This window comes from Leopardus geoffroyi, chromosome B1 (assembly GCF_018350155.1).
Source record: "Leopardus geoffroyi isolate Oge1 chromosome B1, O.geoffroyi_Oge1_pat1.0, whole genome shotgun sequence".
NCBI lineage: Eukaryota > Metazoa > Chordata > Mammalia > Carnivora > Felidae > Leopardus > Leopardus geoffroyi.
In genome coordinates this window covers 28,184,176-28,201,521 of record NC_059327.1, presented here as the reverse complement: position 1 = coordinate 28,201,521, position 17,346 = coordinate 28,184,176, and the positions used below count along the sequence as shown (strand labels likewise).

Below are 17,346 nucleotides of genomic sequence, written 5' to 3'. Positions count from 1 at the left end.
GAGCCAAAGTTAAACGACAGGAAATAATCAGTAACTAAAAAAAGAGGCACAGCCCAGGGCTGTGATCACCAAGTGGCACAACGAAGTACCACTCCTTACTGTACCCTGCCACTCCAAGCCATATGAATAAACTAGCAAAACCCAGAGGGTTTTCATTGACATCCCTCATCTCTGAAAAGAGACAGCTAAGTGGGATCTTGATCTGGTCCTCTCTTGTCTGAGAAATAGTGGAAATGGCTATTGGAAAGAAATGGGAAGCAAGTGGTGGGCCTGACAGCGACAGAACTGAATGTGTCATGGCTGCCCAAACTAAGACAAGACATTGGGAAGTATGTCCAAAGTCTGAGAGTGTACCCCTATGGGAGTGGAGTGAGCCCTAAAAAACCTCAGAAGCAAATGCAGTTTGTAGGCATTCTAGACCCCACACACCCTCTTGTGAGCCCTCTTACCTTCTCTCTTGGCTACATAAAGAAGAATTGAAATTAACTACCTCAACATTAAACCTGTGGTTCAGGGGCACCTGGCTGGCTCAGCTGGAAGAGCGTGCAACTCGATCTCACAGTCATGAGTTTGAGCCCCACGTTGGGCGTCAAGATTATTTAAATAATTTTTTTAAAAAACTTTAAACCCTTATTTCATTGGGGAAAACAAACCGGTCTCATGTGGTAGAGTGGGAGTTAATAAATCACCCACAATATATTGGCATAAATAGAAGGTTTAGACAACCACAAAGTGAGAACAGCATGGCAAGCAAATTACAGCAAGCAAGAATGGAACATAGCTTGGGAAATACTGTACAAAAGACCCAAAGTAAAAATAAAAGCAAACCTTATCCCGAGGAACAGGAAGAAATTACCCAGATGTGCTCAAATTATAAAACAACTGACAGTGATGTGGATTAAATAAAAGAAGCTTGAAAAACGATAGCATAGGAGGAGATGAATAGAGATTTAGGAAACATTGAGGGCAAAATCAGTAGTAATACAAAAGAAGCAGAATAGATGTAGCAGGAAAAATTCTACCTCCAGAAAGTTAAGGTAATCACAAGGAATGCAAGTGACAACAACAAAAAAACAAACATAATTAAAAATAATTCAGGTAATTAAAATTTTTTTTAATTTTAAATTCCAGTCTAACACAGTGTTATATTAATTTCAGGTGTACAATATAATGATTCACCAGTTCCATACATCACCTCGTGCTTCTCACAAGTGTACTCCTTAATCTCCCATTGCCTTATAACTTCTGAAATAGGAAATTCAAATAGAGCAGATTCCATGTCATGACAAGAGAATTTCCCCTAACTTAAGAAATGATGATATTTATAAGTCAAAGGAGTGTGATCTTACTAAGTTTTAGGAAATCTTACTCTTAGGCTTCCAGAACTGTGAGAAGTAAAATTCTGTTGTTTCTAAGCTACTCAGTCTATGGCATTTTTATTGTAGCATGCCAAACAGACTAAGACATTAGTAATTACAAGATTTATAAGGGAAAAAAAAATTGTCATTCTGGAGTGTATATGAAAAATCCAAGAGAATCTGTAAAATTTTAAGTGGCACAGTCAGTTGGGCGACTGACTTAAGCCCAGGTCATGACCTCAAATTGTTGAGTTTGAGCCCCACATTAGGCTCTCTGCTGTCAGTGCAGGGCCCTCTTCAGATCCTCTGTCTCCCTCTCCCTGCCCTTTTCCACTTGTGTTCTCCCTCTCTCTCAAAACTAAATTAAAAAAAAAAAACAATTTAAATAAAGTTTTAAGTATTCTAAGTTATGAGTATTATGTAAAAATCTGGCATAAGAGATATTTTTAAAATCCCAGTACAGTATCAAATATAGATTATCTTGGATTATGTATGACAGCTGCAATAACAAGTAGACATTATTAGACAATTAAAAGACACTTGACCAGGGGTGCCTGGGTGGTTCAGTTAGTTAAGCGTCCGACTTGCACTCAGGTCATGATCTCAACAGCTTGTGAGTTCAAGCCCTGAGTCAGGCTCTGTGCCCTCAGCTCAGAGCCTGGAGCCTGCTTCTGATTCTGTGTTTTGCTCTCGCTCTCTGCCCCTCCCCCGCTCACACTGTCTCTCTCTCTCTCTCTCAAAAATAAAAATAAAAAACTTGACTGAAGAATAAAGGAGATCTGAAATAATTGTCAGTACTATATCAGTGTAAAAACTTCGTATTCTAAAGATGCCTACTCCAAATATATAAATTCAGAGCAATTTGAGTCAAAATCTCAACAAAATTTTAATAGGCCTTGACAAATTAGTTTTAAAATTCATATGGCAGGTTTAATGAAAGGACCAAAACCAAATAATTTTGAATAAAAGGAGTAAGGAAGAGAGCCTCAGTTCTCTGTTACCATCATTTCTCATAGAATGAAATTAGTCTGTTACTGATGCAGGGGTAGTAGACCAGTGAGAAGGGAATCTGAGGCAAGGTTAAGATGCTGACACTTTATTCAGGGACTGTACAAGCCCAGGTAGCCCAAAAATCAGGTGAGAAAGCTGTGAAGCAATGTGATATATGATGCATTACCTTGGGAGGTGAGGCTTCTGCCAAGTCCAGATAAATCATACCTCAGAGAAGTCCATGAAAGGAAAAACCAGGCTGGCAATTTATTTCCCTCTTCCCTTCTTTACTCCCTCTTCCCGCTGGTCAAGGTGCACTCCAGATGACCCCCACCTGTTTCCGGATTGTGCATCCTGCCTTCAGCACTTGCTCAATAGACCAGATCCCACATCCCCACCATGTGTCATTCCATGCCTGGAAATAGAGGAGCAGCTTGGCATAGTTAGGGTTCAGCATGAGGACCAACCAGGTCCACAACTTCACCTTAAATTCTAGCCAGCTCAGGGTACCATCAGTGATGACAGCAGTACAGTTCAGAAGACAGGCAGCTCCTTTTTTTTTCTTTTTTTTAAATATTTTTTAAATATTTTTTAATGTTTTATTTTATTTTTGAGAGAGAGAGCATGAGCAGGGGAGGGACAGAAAGAGAGGGAGACAGAATCTGAAGCAGGCTCCAGGCTCCAAGCTGTCAGCCCAGATCCTGATGCGGGGCTCGAACTCATGGGCCATGACGAGATCATGATCTGAGCTGAAGTTGGATGCTCAACCGACTGAGCCACCCAGTCCCCCCGACAGGCAGCTTCCTAAGAAAAAGAATTATAAGGGAATCTGAGAAAGTGTACAGGGCAGTTTCCAGTACAAATAAGAAATCAGGAAACAGAATGTTGGTCTTTACAAAAGGCTGGCACTATATAAATAGTGCTGGACTAGCTGAGTAACCACTAAGAAAAATAAAAAGTTCCCAAAGGCGCCTAGCTGGTTCAGTCGGTAGAGCATGTGACTTTTGATCTTGGGGTTGTGTATTTGTTTGTTTGTTTGTTTTCAACGTTTATTTATTTTTGGGACAGAGAGAGACAGAGCATGAACGGGGGAGGGGCAGAGAGAGAGGGAGACACAGAATCGGAAACAGGCTCCAGGCTCTGAGCCATCAGCCCAGAGCCCGACGCGGGGCTCGAACTCACGGACCGCGAGATCGTGACCTGGCTGAAGTCGGACGCTTAACCGACTGCGCCACCCAGGCGCCCCGGGGTTGTGTATTTGAACCCCACTTTGGATGTAGAAATTACTTAAAAAGAAAATCTTTTTTAAAAAATGAATCCCTAGGTTATAACAAATTCCAGCTGAGTTCAAGATCTGTTAAATGTGAAAAGGCAAACTGGGATAAAAACACAGGAGTGCTGTAGGACCTGGGTGGCTCAGACTCCATCTCAGCTCAGGTCTTGATCTCATGAGTTCAAGCCCAGCGTTGGGCTCAGTGCTGGGTGGGGAGCCTACTTAAAAAAAAAAAAAAATACAGGAGTGCCTTTTTGGACCTAGATGTGGAGAACAATTTCTAAAACAAGACCCAAGCACCAGAAACTGTAAAGGAGGAAAAGAAATAGATTTGGCTGTCTTCGAAACAATAAAAGAAACTTAACTAGTGACACTAGAAGCGAAATAAAAACACCAGCCCCAGATTGAGAGAAGATATTTAAAATGCGTAAAACCAATAAAAGGTGAATATTCATAATTTAAAAAAAAATTGGTACAACTCTATAAGGAAAATATAAACAACCAAATAGAAAATTAGGCTAATTTTGTGAGTAGGTATTTCACAAAAAAAAAAAAAAAAAAAATTCAATGACCAGTAAACATAAAAAGCTACTTTAAAAAAAGTGTACCTATTAGAGTTGCAAATTAAAAGATACTATTTCTGACCCATTGGCAAGAATGTTAAAGCGTTGACAGAGATGCAGAGCAGCAGAAACTTCTGTATAGACATTGAAAATTCATGTTTTTAAATGCTCTTCAGATGATCACATCTGCCAAGGCAGAGAAATGTCTGTCCCTAAAATTCTACTCTCCTACAGTCTTAAGCTCTCCTCTACCAGGTCCTACTGTAAGCTTCATCCTTAGTGTTTGACTTTTGTTGCCATGTCATTTTCTCTACCTTCGCCTTACTTTGTATGTCTTCGTTGGTCCAGTTCTTCCCTCTTACTCTTCATGGTTTTCTGTTCCTCATCTACCATAGATCTGGAAACTCTATAAATAGCTTATTAAAAGTTTGCACATAATTAAGTAACTAGGCCCAAAAGAAGGCCTAAGAAACTCTTCTGGCAGGTTGGTAGGGAGGTACATAAACTTTTATCATATCTGTTTTATTACTTTAAGAGGCCTTTTTAATTTTCTCTGTTTCTGGGCTCTTTTTCTATTAGGCAAAGTTGCTGGCTAGATGAGACTTAATGAACTTTAATTTAGCCTGTTTATTTACATATTTTGCCATGGTTTACACATAAATCCTGTCCTTCAAGGCCTTCTAATGCTGTGTTATTGTTTTTTTTTTAACCTTTATTTATTTTTGAGAGAGAGAGACAGGAGTGCGAGAAGGGGAGAGGAACAGGAGGAGACACAGAATCCGAAGCAGTCTCTAGGCTCCGAGCTGTCAGTGTAGTGCCTGACACGGGGCTTGAACTCCTGAACCGTGAAATCATGACCTGAGCTGAAGTCGGCCACTTAACGGACTGAGCCATCCAGGAGCCCTGACTAATGCTATCTTTTAATTTGACTCAAATGTAAAATAGTTGGAATAAGGAAGTTGAATGTTAGCCTATGAATTGGTGTAAGAAGTACAAAACATTTGAATAATTGATTGGTAACTTTTCTGTATTGACCTTTTAAAAAATGCAAATAAGATTATTTTTTTAAATGAAAGATTTCTTGAGATGGAATTCCTATTGATATATTTCTAATAAATACAGTGCATTCAGAATATACAGCTCACTGACTTTTAGTATATTGCAGATATATACCACAATATTAGAACAATATTAGTACATTTTCATTACCCACAAAAGGAACACTGTACCTCTTAGCTTTTATCCCCTAATCCTTCAGCCTTAGGCAACCATTAATCTTTCTGTCTCTGTATATTTGCCTGTTCTGAATATTTCATGTAAATAGAGTCATACAACATATGCCCATTTGTGACTGACTTCTTGCACTTAACATGTTCAGAGTTACAGCCTGTATCAATACTTTTTATTGCTGAATGATACTCCATCAAATGAGCAATACCATTATTTTATTTATCCCCTAATCATTTACTGGACATTTGGGTAGTTTCCACTTTTTGGCTGTTATGAATAAAGCTGCTATGAACATGTGTAAACTTAAGTTTTCGTTTCTCTTAAGTATATGTCTAGGAACAGAATTGCTGGATCACATGGTAATTCTATGTTTAACATTTTGAGGAACTGCCAGACTTTTCCACGGCAGCTGTGCCATTTTACATTCCCACCAACAGTGTGCGAGAGTTCCAATTTCTCTGCATCCTCAGAGACAGTTGTTACCTTTGAAATTTAGCTATCCTAGTATATGTAGTGTGGTGTCTCATTGTGGTTTTAGTTTTATGATTTTCTAAGGTATCTTTTTTCTCCATATTTTCTTTTAACAGGCTAAGGAAATTTTAACAAAAGAATCAAATGTGCAAGAGGTTCGTTGTCCTGTTACCGTGTGTGGAGATGTGCATGGTCAATTCCATGATCTTATGGAACTCTTTAGAATTGGTGGAAAATCACCAGATACAAACTATCTATTCATGGGCGACTATGTAGACAGGGGCTATTACTCAGTGGAGACTGTGACTCTTCTTGTGGCATTAAAGGTATGATTAATGAAATTCAATTTTGTTTTCAAGCCTCAAACCAGCAAAAGACGAGCATGACAGTATTGTATATCATCTGTTCTGTTTTACGATCCATTCAATTTATAGCCCCTTAAAATATAACCGTTGGTTTTACATCTTGTAAAAAAGAGAAAAATGAAAATGTTAACATTTAACTTGTCCTGCCTACTCCTGGTAAATCATGTCCCTTTGGTAATTCGCAGCTGAAGTCTTAGGATCATTTTTTATTTAGTCAGGTATCCCTCATAGTCAGGTAGTATAAGTTTGTTTTAATTCTTGCCTTGAGAAGTCTGTTATTCCTGTGTCTGTTTTTTTCTGTCACACAATACGTATCTTCATCACTTCATAGCTTCAGCTAGTCTAAGTGTGGTATCTAATGTTTCTGACCTCTCCAAATGTGCCTTGCTTGCATATGCTTTGAGATTAAATGTTATTTAACACTTGTCTTGTTACTTTTTTGTCCCCAAACTCTTCAGAGATTCCATGTTGCCTACAGAATCAAACCCTTTGGCTGGCCTTCTGTAGTCTAGCTTGAATTTGCTTGCTAGTAGTTGGTAGCATAAACTCCGTATTTCAAATCAGAGAGTTTCAAAACACTCTGCCCGTCTTCATTATTTCCTTATTGGATTTTCCCACAAGATGACTCTGATTTCTTACCCCCTTCTGCCAAGAGTCAGCTTAAGTCCTACATTTTTCTTGAAGCCTCCAGCCATTTTTTTTAGCCTTGTTCCTTCTACTCTTAAATACTAGGAAAATTACTCTTCCACTCCTAATTTATTACCATAGTGGTTTATTGCCTTGTAGTATTTACGTCTCATAGCTCCTTAGTAAGATTAGTCCCTAAACAGCGTAAGTCACGTATTGCATTTATGTGGACCTGGCACCTACTTTTAAACACTGAGCTTAATGTTGGACACATAATGGTTAGTTAATAAATACGTATAAATTGAAGTATGCGTATGCAGCTTTTTGGTTAATTTGCTTTACAGAATCTGATGCTTTTTCATACTTCTTATCAGACACACTCCTAACTAAATAGTACGCTTATAAGGTATGTCTCTGTGTATTTTTATGAAGAGGAGACTAAATACATTTGAAATCTTGCCCAGATTTGGGAAGGGCCTATTTTTGTGTTTTTGTTAGCAAATACAGTCTTTCTGTGGGAAATAAAAATTGAAAGGAGAGAGACAAGTTACTGTATAGAGTAGTTTGTCTTGGGTTCAAATCTTTGACCTTTGGTATCCATTTAGCAGTAAGATATCGTAGTGTCTGGAAAGACCTAGAAGACTAGTAATTATTTGAGGATGAAGAAGACATTAAATACCAAGCATCATATATAATTTTATTAACAGTAATATCAGTTAATAAGATTCCAATGAAGGTGGTATAAATAGTAATGAAGAAGGACCATAAATATTTCAAAGGTCAGTCAAAGAATGAGAAGATGTTTAACTCTGAAAAAGAATTAGCATTTAATGTAATAGCAAACAAAAGAGCCATTTAAAGAAATAGGTCAGAAATTTGCTTAAGATTAACACTAGTAACAATATGCTTTATTCCATGAATTTTTTTTGCTTTTCCTCCAGGTGCGTTATCCAGAGCGCATTACAATATTGAGAGGAAACCATGAAAGCCGACAAATTACCCAAGTATATGGCTTTTATGATGAATGTCTACGAAAGTATGGAAATGCCAATGTTTGGAAATATTTTACGGATCTATTTGATTATCTTCCACTTACAGCTTTAGTAGATGGACAGGTGTGTATGTGCTTATATGGTGGGGGGGGGGGGATAAAAGAAAAGCTGTGTTTTTGGTTTTTTGTTTTGTTTTTTTAAGATTTTCTAATAGTAATTTAGGGTTTAGATTTACATGACATGCTACTCACCTCTCCTTAGCTTTTTCTGCTTTTCCTTATAATTAAAATTTCAGAATATGGAATTGGGGGTAAGTTTTATGCACATTGTAACCAGAAGATTTCCCTGTTGTTCTCAGATGTATAAATATTTTGGCCAAAGTATTTGCCAGTATGCTTTTTTTGTTATAGATAAATACCATAAATAAATGCTTAAGACCCTGATGTGCAATACTAGTAAAGCAAAGCTGTTTTTTAAAACTAGCTCCACACATACACAGTTTGCTGACTACCATTAACTTTTTATTCCTGTTTTCATGGTAATTGCAAGAAGTAATATTGTGTATTAGACCTTCTCACTAAGAAGGGCATGCTTTCAGGCACTTGAGTAGCTCAGCTGGTTGAGCATCTGACTCTTAATTTAGGATCAGGCTCAGGTCTTGATCCCAGGGTTGTGGGATTAAGCCTTTAGTTGGGCTCCATGCTGACTGTGGAGTCTCCTTAAAATTCCCTCTCTCACCCTCTGCCCCCTCCCCAGCTCATACATGCATTCTTGATTTTGGCGGGATTAAGCCTTTAGTTGGGCTCCATGCTGACTGTGGAGTCTCCTTAAAATTCCCTCTCTCACCCTCTGCCCCCTCCCCAGCTCATACATGCATTCTTGATTTTGGCTCAGGTCATATCTTATGGTTCGTGGGATCGATCCCCAAGTCAGTCTCTGTGCTGACAGCACGGAGCCTGCTTGGGATTCTCTCCCTCTCTCTCAAAATAAATAAACATTTAAGAAATAAAGATAAAAGCAGAAATTGGTACCAAAAAACCACTAGGAATGAGAAGGCATTACTATCAATGTGAATGTGCTTACTTACAATCACAATAACATAGGGTACAGATTTATTCTATTGAACTTGAAAAAATAGATGAAATTTATTTTGGCAAATTAGCTTTTAAGGAAATTAGGCCAGTGTAAATAGACTACCAAACTTAGAAGGAATTGGAAAAGTAACCAGGTCTAGATAGTTTTATAGGCAAATTCTGCCAAAGGTACATCTGTGTTCCAGAGGTTAGGCAAAGATGGAGAGCTTCAAAATTCATTCTTTGAGGCTAGTAGTATAACCTCAATACCAAACCAGACATGGCAAGCACCAAAAAATAAAACTCAGTTAAGTAGTAAAATAAAATAATACTAATTGAATAAAGAAACTTACATTGACTATACTTAATCAGCAAAACATCAGAAATCTCATCAAAATCAGGAGAAAAATGCCCTCTTAAAGCTTCCCTAGAGGATGGGTCTGGGAATAGATATTTTACCCACCCACCCCCCAAACTTGTATTTCTCAGTTTTGTTTTGGAAGTTCTAACCAGTGCACTGATCAATAAAAAGAATTAAAAGGAATAAACATTGAGAAGAAATTAACAAATATTTTTGCTAACACGATTATGTACTCCGAGAACTCTTAAGAAAGCTGAAAAATGGAGCAGGAATTGATAGTCTTTGGTATATGAGAAAAAATTTTATATGTCAGAAAATGTAATGGTGAATCACAAGAATGGAACTCACATCCACTAGAGAAGGGGAAAAAAACCCTATACAAAATATTTAGGAATATAAGGGGAAAAATTTTTTTTTAAGTTTATTTGAGAGAGGTGGCGTGCACGTGAGTTGGGAGGAGCAGAGAGAGAGGAAGAGAAATAATCCTAAATAGGCTCTGTGCTGTCAGAATGTAGGCTGACTCAGGCTCAATTTCAAGAACCGTGAGATCATGACCTGAGCCGAAACCAGGTCAGATGCTTAACCAGCTGAGCCACCCAGGCGCCCCAAGAAGAAATATTTCAAAGTATCAACTGTCTCTGATGATGTGATTTTTGTTTCCTTTTCCACTGTATTTTGTAAACTTTCCAAGTATTATTAAACTGTTGAAAAGAAGAGCTCTTAGGATTGACATTTATAATAACCATTATTGGCTCTCTGTTAACTTTCAGCATTTAACAAAACACTCTTTTTTCTCTCTTTTTTTTTTTTTAATTCATAAACAGATATTCTGCCTTCATGGTGGCCTCTCTCCATCCATAGATACACTGGATCATATAAGAGCCTTGGATCGTTTACAAGAAGTTCCACATGAGGTAATTTTAGTTTTAATTTTAAAAATAAATACAACCATACTGTAGTAAAGCTAAAGGAGTTAAACTTAACTGTCAATAATTTATGACATGTACTTAATTTTCTTGGCCAGGGCCCAATGTGTGATCTGTTGTGGTCAGATCCAGATGATCGTGGTGGGTGGGGTATTTCACCACGTGGTGCTGGCTACACATTTGGACAAGACATTTCTGAAACATTTAACCATGCCAACGGTCTCACACTGGTTTCTCGAGCTCACCAACTTGTAATGGAGGTATGTCCTTTTCTTGCATGATGATCTTTATTTCAAATAAATCTATATCTCTATAATAAGGCTTCATGAAATAGTCCTCCCTATTACCTAAATTAATGAAAATATTTGCCTGGTTTTAGCAGGTAGTACTAGTTGGCCAGAGAAAAGTTGCAAAAATATTACCAAAAAATTTCCTTGTATCCTACACTCAGATTCTGCAAATACAAAAATTTTCACATATTTTCATCTTTGCTTTATCATTCCATCTCTACCCTCCAGCTTCCCTTCCTCCATGCACACATTACTTTCTTTTAAACTTATTTGAATGCCAATTGAAGATATGGTACTCCTTTATCTCCAAATTTCCATGTATATTTTGCAAAAATAAAGGTTTTTCTCTTATATTATGACAGTATAGTTCTTGCAGTCCAGAAATTTGCATTGATATATTACTATGATCTAATCTAAACACTTCATTTGAGTTTTTCAGTATACCACTAATGTTCTTGATAGGAAAACTTAATTATGTATGAGCATGTATAATCCAGGATCATGCTGTTTGGACTCCTTTGATGTAGAAATAATTCCTCAGATTCTCTGTTTTGCATAATCTTTACATTTTTGAAGACTACAAGCAATTTTATTTTGTAGACTGATGTTTCCTTATGATTCAGGATATGCATTTTTGGCAGGAATATTGCAGAATAATGTGATATGCTTCTCAGTGCATCATATTCAAGTCATGGAATCTATTTACCCTATAGTTTGTTGGTGGTATCTGCTTAAATCAGTTAAGGTAGTGGCCACCAGATTTTTCTACCATGATGTTACTGTTTTATAAATACTAAAGGAATAGAAATAGAGTTTTATCTTTTCAAACCAGTAGGGAGTAGCTTCAAGATGTTAGAGAAAGGGGCCTCTGGGTGGCTCAGTCGTTTGGGCGGCCAACTGTAGCTCAGGTCATGATCTCACAGTTCGTGGGTTCAAGCCCCACATTGGGCTCTGTGCTGACAGCTCAGAACCTGGAGCCTGCTTCTGATTCTGTGTCTCCCTCTCTCTCTGCCGCTTCCCTGCTTGCTCTCTTTCTGTCTCAAAAATAATAAACATTACAAAAAATAATAAAAAAAAAAATAAAGATGTTAGAGAAAACTTCAACCCAATTGAGGCAGGAGGAGTGAGAATATGGTTAATAAGGACTATAAATTCATACAGTAAAAGATAAACCTAATTCTATCAGTAATCATAAGAGAGAGATGTGAATGGATGAAAATTTTTATTTCCCTAAAATACTGAAAGTCTGAAGTAGATAATCAAAATTCAGCTGTTAACTTGGGATGAATCTAAAACATAATGAAAAAATAAAGAGTAAAATTTAGAAGTAAAACATGACAGTGCAGCCTAGAAAGAGAGGGAAAATAGTATGTTGGCATATCAATTAGATAGTTATCCAAAGTCAACTAATAATGTGAATCAAATAGGCTCTAAGATAAAAGGTATATTTTGAAATAAAAAGAGGTCATTACTGATAAAAACTGGCCTAGTGATCTAGGGAAGAAATAATTCTAGGTTTTTGTTTACCTAGTAATAAACAGATTCTAAACATATAAAGCAAAAGTTGATACAATTTATAAGAAAAAGTTATGTGAAGTCTTCCATCATTGTGGGAGAAATTTTAATACACATCGTAGCCAAGAGCTGAAGCATAGATCTAAGTAGAACAGCACCATTACTGAGCCTCTGTGTCACAGAACCCTGTGCCCAACAGTTGAGTATTCAGTGCAGGTGCACAGTGTTAAGGATGGATACCATATAAGGTAGCATAGAAGACTACATTTCCACCAAGAATATTTATAATTTTTGAATTTAGTTTTCTAAACTTACCTGTGTCAATATTATAATTTTATAATGAAATATTTTGTGTTGTTTTTTTTAATGCTGCAGGGATACAATTGGTGTCATGATCGGAATGTGGTTACCATTTTCAGCGCACCCAATTATTGTTATCGTTGTGGGAACCAGGCTGCTATCATGGAATTAGATGACACTTTAAAATACTCCTTGTAAGTAACTTGATGTTAAATACAATTTTTAAATTGTATATAATTGCTTTTAGAAGGAAAACTTTAAATGTAGATAGATTTCTGGTGCTCCTGGGTGTCTCCCAGTCAAGCTTATAACTCTTGATTTGGCTTAGGTCATGATCTCACAGTTCTTTGGATTCAGCCTCGCGTCAGGCTCTGCACTGCCAGCTTGGGATTCTGTCTCTCTCCCTGCCACTCCTCTGCTTGCACATGCTTGCTTGCTTGCTCTCTCAAATAAACTCTTAAAAAAAAAAAAAAAAAAGGATTTCTGCTTCTCAAATAGTGGAGTAATGAACTTGGCAAACCCTCTTCCCAACAGAGACAATCATTTAACTAGAAAAAGTGATTTTAAACAATTATTACATGCTTTTGAATATTGTCCTAAATGCATGCATCCCATAGAGAAACATTCTAAAAAATCTAAATCTCAGTAATAACAGCCACAATCTGTGGGATTTGAGCCATAGTGTGTTCCCTCCCTCTTTCCAGATCCCTTGTACAGAAACTACTCCACAGTCACTCTGCTCTGGACCCTGCTCAAATTTTTTTCTGGTTTTAATCTTTTAGCCTCTGTTAAACTACACAACAAAGTTATTTCGAAGTCCCCTCTCTGTAGGCACAGGCTACTTATTGGTCAGAGGTTGTGCTGAAGCCTCCTTGGTCAGTGAAATGTTAGGGCCCACCCTAAACTAGTAAGATGGATGGAAATGTATGTGGCTTAGAAGTTGCTGTCACAGTCGAAAGAATTTACATTTTGGCTCACAGTTCAACAAAGCACCAGTATGTTGGATTTGTGTGTGGGTGTGTGTGTGTGTGTGTGTGTGTGTGTGTGTGTGTGAGAGAGAGAGAGAGAGATTAGTCCTGAGAGGGCACAAGCTTAAGGATGACACAAAGTGTAGTTTTCCAGACTGTCAGAGATGTATGTGTTTGGGATTTTAAGCCTGGCTTCCTAGGAGTTGCTTCTGGGTCAGAGGAACTTGTTTATTGGCCAGTAATTGATTAGAGATTGTGTTTAAGCCCCTAGTACCATTGAGGGTTATACCCATTTGGTGATTAGTTTCCTAGGGCTCCTGTAACAAATTACCACCAAGTGGGTTCCTGAACGGAATTTATTCTCACATATGTGGAGGCTAAAAGTTTGCAATCAGGGGGTTGGCATGGTGATGTTCCCTGTAAAGAATCCTTTCTTGCCTCTCCCTAGCTTCTCCTGGCTCCTGTAATCCTTGGTTTATAGATGCATCTCTCCAGTCTTTGTCTCTGTCTTCACGTGGCACTCTCCTCTGTGTGTTCCTTCTGAGGATACCATCAGATTGAATTTAGGGCTCAACCTAATCAAGTATAACCTCACCTTATCTGATAATATCTGCAAAGACCTTATTTCCAAATAGTGTCACGTTGTGAGGTTCTAAATGAGTATGAATTTTGGGGATAAACTGTTTGACCCAACACAGTCTGTGTGTGGCTTGGGAATGTTTTCAAGAATGCCCCAAGGGCAGCCAAGTGGTTCAGTTGGTTGATTGTCCAACTCTTGATTTCAGCTCAAGTCATGGTCTCATGTTTGTGGGATTGAGCCCTGCATCAGGCCCTGCGCTGACAGCACAGAGCCTACTTGGGATTTTCTCTCTCCTCTTTCTGCCCCCCCCCCTTCCCAGCTCACACACATATGTGCTCGCTCTCAAGTGTTTAAAAAAAAAAAAAAAAAAAAAAAAAAGAATGCCCCCAAATGCTACACTAATTATTCCTGTTGTAGGTATAGTTAAAAAATGAATAAAAAATGAGAAGATTGGCTCCTGGGTGGCTCAGTCAGTTAAGCATCTAACTTTGGTTCAGGTCATGATCTTGTGGTTCCTAAGTTCAAGCCCCACATCAGGTTCTGTGCTGTCAACGCAGAGCCTGCTTTGGATCCTCTCTACCCCTCTCTCTCTGCCACTCCCCACTCACACTCTCTTAAAAAATAAACTTTGGGAGCACTTGGGTGGCTCAGTCTCTGTTAAGCATCCGACTTCGGCTCAGGTCATGATCTCACGGTTTCTGAGTTTGAGCCCCACATCGAACTCTGTGCTGACAGCTCGGAGCCTGGAGCCTGCTTCAGATTTTGTGTCTCTCTCTGCTCCTCCCCTGCTCACACTCTGTCTCTCTCTCTCAAAAATAATATTTTAAAAAATGAGAAGGTTAACAATCTACACACTCTCCTCAGCTTCTTTAAGGGCATGAGATTATATGAAATAGTAATTATGATAATGCATTTTGGAGACTGTAACATAACATCAGTAGCAAAAAAAGGAAATGGAAAGGAGCTTACTATATAGTAGAAATGTCTCTTAAATCACTAGAATTTATGAATCTTAAGTAGAATTCCATAAGTTAAGTGATGTATGGTTAAGATCTAGAGCAACCAATAACAAAATAATTTAGGAAAAATAGCTAAAGTTATTAAGGGAATTTAAATGGCACACTAGAAAATATGCTTTTATTTTAATGTTCATTTATTTAGATAGCGCAGGGGAGGGGCACAGAGAGGGAGAACCCCAAGGAGCCTCTGCGCTGTCAGCCCAGAGCCTGACATGGGCCTTGTTCTCAGCAACCTTGAGATCATGACCCAAGCTGAAATCAAGAGTCCAATGCTTAACTAACTGAACCACCCAAGCACCCCAAAATATGCTTTTAATAAAAAAAACAGTTAAAGTAGGAACCAAGAAACAAGACAAAAAGTGGCAGGTACAAATCCAGTCATATCAGTATTAAATGTGAATGAGTGGTTTGAGTAATGCACTCAAAAGACAAAAATTATCAAGATTGTTTTTTTAAAGATCCAGCTTTATGATGTCTACGGGAAACATAGATTAAAAACAAATAGGTTGAAAATAGGTAAAAAAAGATATACCATTGCTAACAGCAACCACATGACTGCTGACCTGGTTATACTAGTATCACAAAAATAGATTTCAAAATAAAAATTGTTACACAAAGACATTTCACAATGATGAGAGTCAAACCATTAGGAACATATACCAGTTATAAACGTATGCACTTATTATGGAGCAAAACAAACAGAATTGAAAGAGGTAGTTCAACAGTAGTTGGAGACTTTAACATGTATGGAACATTTTACCCAAATGTGCCAAAACTCATGGGATTTGATGAAAGCAGTATTTGCAGGGAAATAAATAACTGTAAATGCCTATATTAAAAATCAGATTTTTAGAAAGATCTCAAGTCAGTAACCTAACTGTACTTTACAGGCCCTAGAAAAAGAAGAGCAAACTAAATCCAGTGCAAGCATTTGGAAGGAAGTAAAATGAAATAGTAGACAAATAGAAAAAAGTCAAAACCAGAAGTTCTGTCCAACAAAATTAAAAAGCCTTGACAGGCCAACCAAAAATGAGTAAAGATTCACATTACCAAAAATCACTGCAAGACCCTACTGAAATAAAAAGAATTAGAATACAGTGAGTAACTGTATGGCAACAAATTAGGTAACTTGGGTGAAATGGACAAATTCCTAGAAATATAAACTGCCAAAATTGACTCAATTAGAAAATCGGAATAGTTGTAAACAACATAGTAAAAATGGGAAACAGCACTGCTCTACCGCAGTGTCTTCTTTATTAACTTCAAATCCTTTAACTATTTGCTTTCTTTTTTGCCACATATAGCCTTCAGTTTGACCCAGCACCTCGTCGTGGAGAGCCTCATGTTACCCGGCGCACCCCAGACTACTTCCTGTAAATTCCTCCTGGGAAAAACCTGCCTTTGTATGTGGAAGTATACCTGGCTTTTTAAAATATATATATTTAAAAACAAAACAAAAAAAGCAACAGTAATCTATGTGTTTCTGTAACAAATTGGGATCTGTCTTGGCATTAAAACCATATTATGGACCAAAATGTGCCATACTAATGAGCATTTAGCACAATTTGAGACTGAAACTTAGTACAACACTATGTTCTAGATCGGTCAGTCTTAACAGTTTGCCTGCTGTATTTGTAGTAACCATTTTCCTCTGGACTGTTGAAGCAAAAAAGGTAACTAACTCCTTCATCTCCTTTTGCACTTACTTGGAAATTTTAGTTCTAGTGTTTAACTGGCATGGATTGATAGAGTTGGGTTTTATTTTTAAGAAAAATTCGCAAGCTAACTTCCACTTAATCCATTACCCTTTATTTTATTGAAATGTATAAATTAACTGAAGAAAAGATTCTTGGGAGTATGTTGTCATAACATTTAAAAAGGTTTCCCTTCATTTAAACTAAAGTACTGTTTTATGTTGATCTGCATATTTCTGTATATTTGTCATGACAGTGCTTGCATACTATTTGGTGTACTGAGCAAATAAACTTTCCATTTTAAACAGAAACAAATTGGTTTACTGTGGTACACTTTAAATGAAAGTTCTGCTTTTTTGACAATAAAACCTCTTGACCTGTGATAAACAGTTGTGTTGAGGTAATTTAAGTATAATGTTCTTTGTATAAGGCTTATTTTCGGAAGAAAAATTGAACTAGTAGGCTGTATCTTTTAGACCATAGAAAAGCCATTTTTTCTTTCTAAACATGATTTCAGTAGGTAGTTCATGTTAATGTATTGAAGTATGGATTGTATGCTAAAACTGTAGAATATTCTAGGGGCACCTGGGTGGCTCAGTTGACTTAAGTGTCCGACTTCAGCTCAGGTCATGATCTCGCGTTCCATGGGTATGAGCCCCACGTCAGCCTCTGTGCTGACAGCTCAGAGCCTGGAGCCTGCTTTGGGTTCTGAGTCTCCCTCTCTCCCTGCCCCTCCCCCAGTCTCTCTCAA

At 37.6% G+C, this 17,346-nt stretch overlaps 1 protein-coding gene across 1 annotated transcript in view; it reads left to right on the top strand.

The window, feature by feature from the left end:
- The window catches only part of PPP2CB (protein phosphatase 2 catalytic subunit beta), a 35,084-nt gene extending 18,178 nt beyond the window's left edge, over positions 1-16,906 (top strand). Inside the window, exons 2-7 of the mRNA XM_045456090.1 lie at positions 6,002-6,211; positions 7,819-7,992; positions 10,128-10,217; positions 10,328-10,489; positions 12,410-12,528; positions 16,206-16,906. Coding sequence (XP_045312046.1) covers positions 6,002-6,211; positions 7,819-7,992; positions 10,128-10,217; positions 10,328-10,489; positions 12,410-12,528; positions 16,206-16,278 — 828 coding nt within the window. The 3' untranslated portion in view covers positions 16,279-16,906. The remainder of the gene's footprint in view (positions 1-6,001; positions 6,212-7,818; positions 7,993-10,127; positions 10,218-10,327; positions 10,490-12,409; positions 12,529-16,205) is intronic.
- The last annotated feature ends 440 nt before the right edge of the window (positions 16,907-17,346 follow it).